The sequence below is a fragment of the Synchiropus splendidus genome, chromosome 4, assembly GCF_027744825.2.
Source record: "Synchiropus splendidus isolate RoL2022-P1 chromosome 4, RoL_Sspl_1.0, whole genome shotgun sequence".
Lineage (NCBI taxonomy): Eukaryota > Metazoa > Chordata > Actinopteri > Syngnathiformes > Callionymidae > Synchiropus > Synchiropus splendidus.
In genome coordinates this window covers 24,620,605-24,632,668 of record NC_071337.1, presented here as the reverse complement: position 1 = coordinate 24,632,668, position 12,064 = coordinate 24,620,605, and the positions used below count along the sequence as shown (strand labels likewise).

At 40.1% G+C, this 12,064-nt stretch overlaps 1 protein-coding gene across 1 annotated transcript in view; it reads right to left on the bottom strand.

Annotated features, from left to right (window-relative positions):
- The window catches only part of LOC128757289 (thyrotropin-releasing hormone-degrading ectoenzyme-like), a 162,770-nt gene that overhangs the window by 111,160 nt on the left and 39,546 nt on the right, over nt 1-12,064 (bottom strand). The window contains exon 4 of the mRNA XM_053862460.1: nt 4,955-5,081. Within this exon, the coding sequence (XP_053718435.1) occupies nt 4,955-5,081 (127 nt within the window). The remainder of the gene's footprint in view (nt 1-4,954; nt 5,082-12,064) is intronic.

Here is a 12,064-nt window from a genome sequence, read left to right as displayed (position 1 = left end):
GACCTCTCGAAGTGTAAACCATTTGCATTGCATTTTTCACTTGGCAAACTTGCATCAGTCAATATAAACAATATTTGTCAATACCAACAATATTTTCTTCTATTTCTTATATATATATATATATATATATATATATATATATATATATATATATAGAGAGAGAGAGAGAGAGAGAGAGAGAGAGAGATAGATAGATAGGATCAGTGATATGAAAAGAAATTCTTCTTTCACAATATGTACCTTCTTATATCATTACTGCTCCCTTTTTTCCCGAACAGAATATCAGAATAGAATTTATTGCCATGGTCAGTGAGGGGTCCCACCAACTAGGAACGGTGTGCAACAAGGCAGAGAGAAAAATTAACTATTGTGTATCAGGTATCATATTTCATATGCTCATAAGTGGCTGGTATTAAAATTGGTGAAGTTGGTGAATTTGACTGTTTTATGATGAAACTTTATATGATGAAACCTAATGTTGGGCATTACTGTAGTAATAATAAAATCATCATAATGGCCAAAGAGGTGTTGAGGTAGTTTGAAATCTCTTGTAGAACCCTGATGTGTTCGTAGCATCACAGACAGATAGAGTTGATATAATGGACCGCTCGATGCAACAAAGCTGCAAAGCACTGCACGCCATCATGGACGGCCCATAGTTCAGTGTGTGAATTGCATAACATTTCATAACAGTGACGAACATAGAGGGGTAATGTCACTGAACCACAAACGTAGAGTCCACAGAATGGTATTTTCTTTGCGGAAATAACAGCCTAAACAACACTGCAAAGCCGCTTGAATTGATGAAATGGCGATAGAAAAATGATTCGACTGTGCATGGGATTTTGTCATATTGCTCACCACTAGTTGAGGGTTTATCACCACTCGCCTGACGCAACATCAGCACTGCATATCGTATTTTTAGCCTTTCATTGGTTTTTATGAGTCCCTGTATGTTTGTGGAGGGGTCAGGACAGTCATGAGCATTTTCTTTATGATACTTAAAACCCCCTTTTGCAATATAAAGATGCATTAAATGTGCCACAGTCCAGATAGTCAGAGAGCTACTGGTATATTGGGACCCTGAGAAGCGCTGAAAATGCTGAGGTAAGAATTGAACTAAAGTGCAGACCTGTAAATAAGTTCAGTTTCACCAAGTTGGATGGGTCTGGCCTCTGGAACAAAATTAAAACTCCATCTGGGGCACGACCAGGCAGCATTGTGTAACAGGATATAAAAGAATGTATTCATGTATTTGTCTCTGCTTTATTGTATAGATGCCTGCAACCTCATAACATCGTGAAAGATGGCTGCCTTTGGATCCTTTGGAATCCACGGAATAACACTTTTATCTTTTGTTTTAATGCGGCAAGTGTGATTTGTATCCACCATAGATATATACCAATATTTCATATATCTGCATAACACAGTAGATAATTCCACACCGAGTTGTGTGACCTGCAGCTGTTGCCTGCTGTGCAATGATTCCCTGCAGGTTTGACAGAAATAATAAGGAAAGTATAGATATTATTTCTTTCAGTAAGCGCCTTTGAAGCAGTACAGATAACAAAACTGGTAATGTGCTCAGAGAGCGCAGACCCCCACCAAGCAGCATTTCCACCCATATTCTGATTTCCACAGTTTTTTTTCCCCTACATTTATAACTATAATAACTGGATTTTTTTTTACCTTACCTTAGCTTACCTTACTAAATTCCTCATATAACCTTAAAAAAAAAATCAAATGTATATATGAGCTTAATTTGCAAATTTTTACAACATCAATCTTCACACGCAAATATATATGAACACATTCATACACACACATTCGAAGCCCTGTACTGTCTCAGGTGCCTGTTATGTACTGCTTGAATGGTTTGTGTCCAAAATCAGTGCAGTTGTTATAGTGGAAGTGGACCGATACTGGAGCAAATTTCATTTCACATATTTATTTGAAAATTATTATGATTTCGGAGACAATTTTTAAAATGAAAATGAGGCAAAAATGTTTTGTTTTTGTATATTGGAAGTAATGTAATTTATAATCATCATAAAAGTCTAGAACTTGATTCATAATTCAGTAGTTTTCCTTCACTGATACAACTCCATAATTCACTGCAATAGTTGTGTATCTCATAACACATTCATTGTTCAAATTTACGTTCATCAGTAAAAATGGTCACTTTCTAAATGCAAAATTATACTTAGTACAATTTATTTTAGAAGTTTCAAAGTAACTTTTTTAGTGTGTGAAATAATCTCTCAATAGGGAGAAAGATATTTAACTTGTAAATACAGTTCCACTTAAACTGACTCTGCTACAAAATGGATTACAGAGTGGAATCATGAGAAAGGAAGGACTGGGGAGCCGCACTTGTCGATATTCAAATATATGCAATATCAGACTACATTGCATATTCTGCCACAGACTCTATTTGATGTTATTTAAACCTAATATTGATTACTCTTACAGTGTTGAAGCTCTGCATCTGATTATGAACCACACAACTGTCCCTTTAAATATGTAGCACAGCACATCATTCCTCTTTCTTGCTCTCAGGGGAACTTGATGCCCTGCATGGAAACAGATGGAGCCCTGCGGCTTTGGGACCGAACACACACAGACTCAAATACACATACCGACACACACAGACACCGCAGTTATGAGGAATAACTGTGGCATCGAATGACGTCGACATCAGCATCGAAACAAATGCATCGTCATAAATGGAAGACTGCGTTCAGCAATTACTCACAAGTTCACTTGTAGTATCAGGGATTCAGTACAGGCCGTAGAGAGTAGGATCTCGTAAATGACTCTGCTCGTGTTGAACTGTCACGGTTCCAATTTTGAACAGCCATTAACTCACAGCGGCTAATTGTAGTGAAGATTTAATGAGAAAAACAACCTGAGCATGGATCACTAAAGCTATACTGCCAGTCTCCATATGGCTGAGCAGCTTCTTTTTTCTTTTTTTAATGAACATATCAGCGCCTCCGCAAGGCAGCTCATGTCCAAGCTACATGTTTAAATGATAGATCTTGATAGAAATAATCTAATACATGTTGGTAAACACAATAACTTATTTGGGAAGCGTTGCACTTGCTTTTTTCACTGTTGTCTGTCCCATAATGGATGTCAACGGTACAAACTTGTAATGGGCGACAAACACCCCAGACTCAGTAATGTGTACTAAGCAATAAAGTACCAGTTCCTGGTGCTCAGGAAAGAGAAATGAAATATTCATGTACGTGACAAAAAAGGTTTGAAACACACTCACCGGCCTCAAATGAGGCACGTAAGGGGAACAAAAGTCAGGGAGACATATGCGTCTAGAAGCGTTTCTGCTTTCGTGTCAGTACTTTGTTGCCTCTTGAAAAATTTTTATGATCACATTTGTAGCGGTTCTATTCCCTCCTTACCTCTCCAAGTTAATGACTCCTGTCAGACCTGTCAGAACTCATTTGGCCATATTTCATCTTTGCCTGCCCTTGTAATTGTTTGTTTTACCTCTCCGTCCTGCCAATCAATTAGCCGTGTCCCGACGGAGCGTTTCCTGATCCCCCTCCGCACCAAAGCCACCTAATGTGATCACAGTGGCTCCGTATTGTACATGTCAGGCGCCCCCTTCCTCTTGCTGTTCATTCATCACCTCACCTTCATTCAAAGCAGCGTGTTTGTTTTGGCTCAGGTCACGTTTGACATTTGCGTCGTGACCTTTACGCCGATATTAACGGCATTAATGGGGCCAGGCTGAAGTTGCTGTCAGGTCCTGTGGTCCGGACCACTTCACAAAACCACGTGTCTGCTTTAAGCGCGGTGTGGTCAATAAATCACTCCAGCTGCCCTCCACTGGCCTGTGACGAGTAAGGAAGAGAATATGAACAGCCAAGCTGAAACAGATCCAGATGCGGTCGCCAGGGATATTTCATCACAAGTACTTAGAGTAGTTCACGCCATTTGCTGCCCAAATGAGACCCAGTTACAGTAGAGGCAAATACAAATCATCTAGTTGCTATTTTACTTAGGTACGAGATGGGTGTTTTGTCTGGATGAACTTTGAGGCAACTAAATATAACACCATCATCCACATCATTTGTTTTCAACGTGTTCAGATATCATGAGGAAACATTCATTCACATCTCTACTTCGTCTACTCCCATGAGGCTGGAGCTGGAACCAAGCAGAGCTCTGATCTGCCGGCACCCTGCTTACTGAAGTGCCCTTTTGCCATTTGTACTTTATGATGATCTAGTCTTCATGTTATGACCAAGACTGAGAGATAAATGTTAGTTTTTCCCTCGCTATTACAGCCAGGAGAGGAGACACAGTGTCCATTATACTATACTTTCCAGAGCAAGACATTCAGAAGTTGGCCAAGATCAGTCTGCCAACCTTGTTCAGTTGCACAGTGGAAACATTTGCATTTTTCTGGCTGTCGCTCTTCACAATGGTGGATCTGTCCTCAGAATGCCACCATGTTTGGTCTCGCTGGTCCTGCTGAAAAGATTGTGTCTTTGACTGTACCAACAATACAAAAGAAGACATTTCTCGAAATAATCTGGAATTGCTTTGGTATGAGAATGCATGTGTGTTCATGAATTTCACCTGCGGCGCGTCGTCTGTAATTTACCAAGGTAACAACAAACAAAAACCAAGAAGTTGTAACACTGACAAACACAAGTCGACCTCTTTCAAACTTTCGAACACTTTCATGGATCGCAGCATTGACAATTGACAGCTTCAGTCTTCAACCAAACCTTAACCAAAAGCGGTTACCAGGAGGCTCACCAATTCATAATCTCCATCACAGATTTCAAATACAGAATTCGACTCAACTGAATTCGATGAACCAAAAAAACACCCTGCCAGCTCACTGAAGAGCATCACTAATCCACACATCTCAATGAGACACCAAACTTTGTTCTGAGGAGGGATTATACAAGCAACTTACCCAGCTTAGGCAACGAGTACTGGACTTGAAAGTAGTCCTGGTAAAATCCCAAAAGCCTCTTGGTGATGTGGAGCGCGTAGTCACCTGCTCCGCTGGAAATGGCATCGGGCCTGGCATACAGACGGATCTGGAAAACACAAGCGAGCAGAATGGAATCCGGCTGCGTTGAACAGCAGGGGTCGAGAACAAGAAGTGTTTTTGAATACAAGCAGGTTTTACATTTCTTCTATGAGGTAAGATGTCATTTTCCACCAAGACTTGGAAGTGTTTAATCAGTTGCCAAGCCTGTGGACATCATAAACAAGCCGCAGTTTAGCAGTGATCCATCATCCTAAGAGAGAGCGAGTGTTTTTCCACCTGAACATTGTTTCGCTGTTGAAATTATTATTATGAGCTCACTTTCTGGTATTTGTGCGATTACAGAAAGATTTATAAATGAAAGAAAAATACTATTGATGGTAAAGAAAATGTCTCTGCCAGCTAACAGCTCAACATACAGCAGTTGTGCTGCACATCAGCTGACACATATGCACTGCAGCGACTGTCAATAATCAATCCTGCAGGGTCATGTGACTCATCCATGTCTATCTGCGGCCCTTAATGACTGACCTCATCGGTGACCTCTTTGTTGACATGATGGAGTGAGTGTATGTGTCATGCATATATGTTTGTTTAACAGGCCACACAACTCACGCACTGGTGGTGGGGAAGGAGGGATGGCTTCCACTTGAATAAGCCTGAAAAGCATCAAGGCTCAAAAGTGTAGCCGTGGCAACAAGATAGACAGCAGCACAAGCAGAGACCAAACTGGGGTGCTCGATGGTCTTTATAGAGAATTGTATCCACACACAGTCACTGTCAACAGTCGTCATCAAGTTGCTTTCTCTCTGTCATAGGTGCTTGCAAATGCACACAAGAACTCCTAAAATAAAGACCGGTTCCCTCCTGTTTGGGGTATTTACAACCCACCAAATGCTTGTGTGTTTTCCTGTCATGAAAAAAGGAACAATTTCCCGCCACATCATCTGCAGTCGCAAAAGCAGGAGTCAGAATCCATAACCAATTATAAAACAGGGAAATGTAAAACGGTGCATTTATGTGCTTTCAGACGTAGAAATCTGTTTATTTGTGCTGCGAAGAGTGTTTTTATTGTCTCTGTGTGCTTTTAAGTTGAAAGATAAACAGTAATCAACACTGCAAGACAGGGCGAAAATCTATTTCATCCATTTATTCATAATTGTCCTTTCAGAAGAAGTGTCTTCTCTCTTGCTGCTCCACTACTTGCTTCTCACAGACAAGCAAGTCTCAGAAATTAAGGAACTGTTTCTGTTTGTGTAAGAAAATCACTTCATATCAAAGAGAAAGCACCCTTGCAACACTGGATTTTAACAATTGTAGAGCTTCCCTCTCACATTGAGACACAGTCAATGAACCTAAACACCTTTTGTATCACTTATGGCATGTGCCTTGTAAGCCACATCCAGTCTGCCCAGTCATTTCTTTTAATTCATCGAAATTAATCCTCACCAAAAATGATATTACTGTCAGTACTTGCAATGAGTATCAGGCCACACAAAGAAAAAAGAACATTTAATTTTGTAATGAACTCATAATATTACAAGTTTAATGTCGTAATGTTGACTACTAGTAGCAGTTACTCCACACTGTACTGCTCCTAGTACTGTACTGCTCCTGTGGTCGGTCATGATAGTGTCCCCCATTTTGTTTGCCCTACTTCATTTCTCCCTGCCATCTTGTTTGTTTCCCACATTTCTTGGTTTACATTAGCAATAATGCCTCCCACAACCAAGGTGCATCGTGGCGTGACATCATCTTTACAGTCTCTATTTCTGTACTACTTTCAGCATGTAATATGACAACTGAAGTCTCATACTGTTCGTAGTTATTCATCTTATTTTCTTTTTGTCAAGTACTCCGTCGTACTCCCTACTCACACCAAATCCAGTGGTGGTTTGCCACAGCCCAGTACCACAACCAGGTTGTAGTGACTCACCCCAGATCATGAGTCTTTCTGGGGATGAGACTGCATATGTAATCAGAACAGCAATACCGCCAAATGTTCAGGCTTTGCAAGAGACCAGTGGCACCAGGATGCGTCACATATCGGTGACAAGCGTGTTTTGTTAGTTCTTCATGTCGAGGTGCATTGTCAGCGTTTCATTTATATTAACAAAGCATTCAAAATCTACTCCCAGCAAGTGTCTCCAGACCATATAATGGTGCAACATTTGAATGTGTTTAAGCATGATATTCCAACTAAATGGTTCTAAAAATGTTTTAAATACGGTGAAACGCTCAGACCAATAAAAAAAAAAACATTATCTCAAGGGAGTTGAAATCACAATGGGTTTTAAAAGTGCGTCAAAAGTGTCATTTGTTCCTTTGTGTCAACCTGAACATTTCCAGTCGTCACTGCAGGTAAAGGGACACACGCCGGGAAAATGTTTGCAGAGAAAAACTCAAGTTTGAGTGAATGCGGGAACTTGACCTGTTCCTTAGACATGTCTTGACAAACAGTACGCAGAAAATAAGCGTTCCAATTTCCCCAAAACTCTTGAAACTTGCTTGTAACTTTTGCTATTTCGAGACACAAATACTGTTATTTGTATTATGGTCTTCCGTGTTTCATTGATGCTCTCATACCACCAGATGTCTGCACCTTTCAAGAAAACTTGAGAAAAACTTTCTCATACAAAATCTGTTTTGCGACTCTAAATGAACTGTAGCTGCTTTATTCTGGGGACTCGCAGTATCTCAGGTCACTAATCTCAAAGCACAATGCATCTTCAAACTGCTCTCACACGCGTTAGTGTTGCCTACAGAATCCTGGGCTCATTAGTATGAAAGAGTAAACACCATTGTGAAGATATTGCTACTCCCACATGTCATCATAAAAAGTCTCTTTCTCTTCTAAGGATGAAAGGGTTCAAAAACAAATCCACACAATTCCACCTTGAATGGTCTGCCAGTATTGATAGCTGCTGTCTATCAAAGTGAATGAGAGCTGTTGAAAGTGTTCCTCAGTAAAAACACAGTTTTAAGAAGAAGAAGTTTTATACTTTGGTGTAGCTTGTCATGGACAATGCAGTGTGACTCAGCTTAGTAACTATGACAAACTGCAGAAAGGTGAGATACCTATAAGATAGCGTCTATCATTTAAATTCAACAGATATTATAAATGTAGTTCCCTTTATTATGTTGCTTCCACTGTTGAATACGCCAGAATATGCCTATATATATATATATATATATATATAAAACCATCCTACGTTTGGTATATACAAGTAATATCCGACTTACGACTGGGATCAGGTTCCGACCAACCGGTCATAATTCAGATTGGATGTAAATTGAATACCATTCAAAATATCCAACGTGAGGGTTATAGGTACTACTGTAGTGATAGATGGCTGTGTGAGAGTGCGATGCTGGGATACTGTGCTGCCGTAACTGTCGTGTGCGTTGCCGGGCTGCTACGTGCTGCGGTGCCAGACATTGAATTAAAAAAAAAAAAAAAAAGCATCTGCTGGCCGCAGTCGGAAGTACGGGTGGACGTAAGTCGAGCAGGTCGCAAGTCGGATGTCACTTTATATATGTCGTTGTATTCCATTGTATTTCTATCTAGATTTGGGGGAATACTTATTTTACATTTATACTAGAAGTCTCTTTGATATGTTGGATTTGTCTGATTTTTACTGGTGCTCTGTGTTATGACACAATTCCAGCAGTTTGTTTTCTTTCTTGCTAAACTGACGGCATGTGAAACTCACATACAACTCAGTGATTTTCAGTTATGATATGAGCAGTATTTATCATGTAAAAGTTGAAGGGACAGTTGTTTCCATGAACAATGTTGTTATCTATGGGATAAAAGTGCAAAACTGCATTAAATCAGCCACGTGGAGGTCTGTGCTTCACTGTGTGTGTGTGGGTTTGATGTGTAGGTGCGCAGGGGTTGTGTTGCGATTCAGAGAACCTATGTGTGTTTCTATCTTTTTGCACAGTAAATACAACCGTGACCCTGACTCCTGAGGGGCGTCATTCTGTTGAAAGCAACAAAGAATCCAAAGGGGTAACCTATCTAAGACGGACACATGAAACTGATGACAGCTACTGCAGTTTTTGCAATATTGGTCCCTGCAATGTAGGTAAAAGTGCGTTTGTTTTTTTAAAGGAGAAAGAGAGATTGACAGTTAGCTGCTCAGCACAGCACTGACTCTGCCATCTGCTAGTTTCAGTCAGCGGTGTAGAATCATGAGAATCCTGTAAGTTAACAGTGCTGTGCGACCAGTTTTGGAATCCCAAGTTCATATCTCTAGTATTTGTGTTGCACAGTCAGACTCCAGACTCCAGTTATTTCAATTCCTCTGTCTGCGCCAAGTACTTCAGCAATAGAAGCGACAGTTAATTAGCAGTTATATAACTAAATCTAATTTAAGATTGTGGCGAGACCCACCAGTCCTGCTGCGTTACCATGAGTGACCATGAATGCAATGAAATGAGGCAAACGTTATGAAAACCAGGGTGATTAGAAGTCGATGAGGTCGCACATCTTTCACATTCATCCTTCACAACCTGAGTTAGGCTGTGTAAAAATGTCATATTTATCATGTTGCATTCATGCATAACTAAACACAGGTATCAGGAACACAGACAGATAACAACAATAAATATTGGATGAGTGCACATTCAGACTGAAGGATAACTGTGCTTATAAATTGTCAGAGAAATCTAACAGAAAAACAAAGGACACGTTTGAAGGACACTGGGGACTTGTTATCACATGCAACACTTGTGTACACGTTACAAACAGATAAGGGTCATCGTTCTTTATGCAAGGAGTTTATGGTTACTCCACACGATTGAGTGATGCCTCGATGATATCTTGAAACAAACGGGTGACAACAAAAGCCTCTCATTTGCTTCCCGTTTCGATTTCTGAGAAACACAGTCTGGTGTTGCGCAGTCACGCTAATAAATTCAATTCAAAGTCAGTTATCTAAAATCCTAGCTACTAATGTTTTACACCGGTTTACAGCTTACAAATGAACAATTGTCTGCTCTTTGAGCCACAATATAGCAAAAGCATACCCTCATTTACCAGCTGTTTCCCCACCAAAGAGTTGAGGCAATACAGCTCACTCTGTTGAGGCAGGATCTGAAGTTCTTTCAGGGGCCAGTTTCACAGATGGCACAGTTGGACACTGAAACTCAATGACCGCCTCCTTCAGTTAAAGGTTTGGAAAGTAATTGCTACATGCTGATCTTGGATGAGAATGTCTGTCACAGAGACTAATATGAGGGAAATTGCTTTATCATTCGATCAAAAACACCAGCGGAGGAGCATAAATTCAGCGTGGCACTTGAGTCAAGCCGCATATTCAGCTTTTAATTAATCCTGCCATATATTACACAGAGAGTGTAAGACTATGACTCGGAGTACAACAGTTTTTTTTCACCTTCTTCAATCTTTTTGTCGGGACATTATGGAGCTCACAATTACTTGTCCTTACTGCCCTCTGTTATCTCAAGTGTCTGCTCTGAAAAATTGAATGAAAAACTTTTTCATCCCCTCAATTAAAATTTTCAGAAAGACTCTTGAAAGCTTTCATCAACTGGACTGCAGTTGGCAGTGTCCAATAGGCAAGAAAATGCATATAAAAACAATATAAATATGAGGTTTTAAGCTGCAGCAAAAGGGTGAATGTTGATTGTTTTATATTTTGCCCTGCAGACATAACAAAGTCTAGAAAGGTCAGAACAGGGTCTTTATTGATCTAAAGAAAGCCTACGGTTTGACAGCGTGATACAGTGTGAGACATATGTGATGCTACAGCATATGAGTGTGAAGACGGCGAGACTGCGGTGAGATGTGAGTGGTCAATCCCTCTTGTTTACAATGGTGATGGACAGAATGACAGACAAGGGAAGGGAGGAGTCTGAGGACAATGATGTTTGCAGATGATATAAAGGTTTGTAGAGAGAGTAAAGAGGAGGTGGAGGCTTGAACTGCACAGGAGATCAGAGTGAGCTGCGTGTGAAGGAGAGGGACACTGACGGATGAGTGAAGACGTGTTGCTCACTCCTGTGACAACAGCATGCACAATGTTTTGAATTGAACAACAACCTTTTCACACTAAGTCATTATCGTACAATCACACAGCACTAGTAATACTGCATACGAACGGCCTCTCAACTATGAGCCAAGTGGAACATAATTCTTCTCAAAGTTATACTGCTCGTATAAACCACAATTTCTCCCCTCTAGCACAATCCATCTCCTAGTGAGACATCCAGTCGAGTGAATATCTTCTCTGAAAGTGGCAACTTTATGGACGATGCATGTTCAATCGGCTGCTGAATTGAATCTCCTCAAGAGGAATCCTAAAAATGCCTCCAGCCACGGTCTCCCATGTGAAGCAACACTGGGCTCGAGACTCAGGTGTTGACTTCAGGTGTGTACTGACTTCAAAGCCTCATGATATACAGTACACGTCCCATATGTCGTGATGCAATGACGCAGACTCTGCATATGTCACACACACACACACACACACACATATATATATACATATATATATATATATATATATATATATATATATATATATATATATATATATATATATATATATATATATATATATATATATATATATATATATATATATATATATATATAAAAACAAGGTCATTAATCTGTGCAAAAACATTTTTTCTTACAAGACAAAGTTTAGTTAACTAAAGCAAAACTCAAGAAAAGCTCTGGTCTGTAGAGGTTGAAACACCATGTTGCTATGTCCGTGTGCATGGACCTTCTCCAAGATTAATACAATGCAGAGAGATCAGCTGAAGTGGAAATTTTTAATCGCATTCGGGTTGTCAGTCAAGGAGGCTTAGCTCTGGTCTGGGTGTTCATTGCTGATGACCAGCAAGATAAAAGTGGAATATGAAAATTTCAGTTGCATTTTTGCCTGTCAAACAGTACCTCGGCTTGCTTTCATTTCAGCAAATTCCTTCTGTTTTCGGTTATGCAAAGTAGGTGCACCTGTGACTCACTCTTAAACCTGCATCATTGCCTCTCCTTGC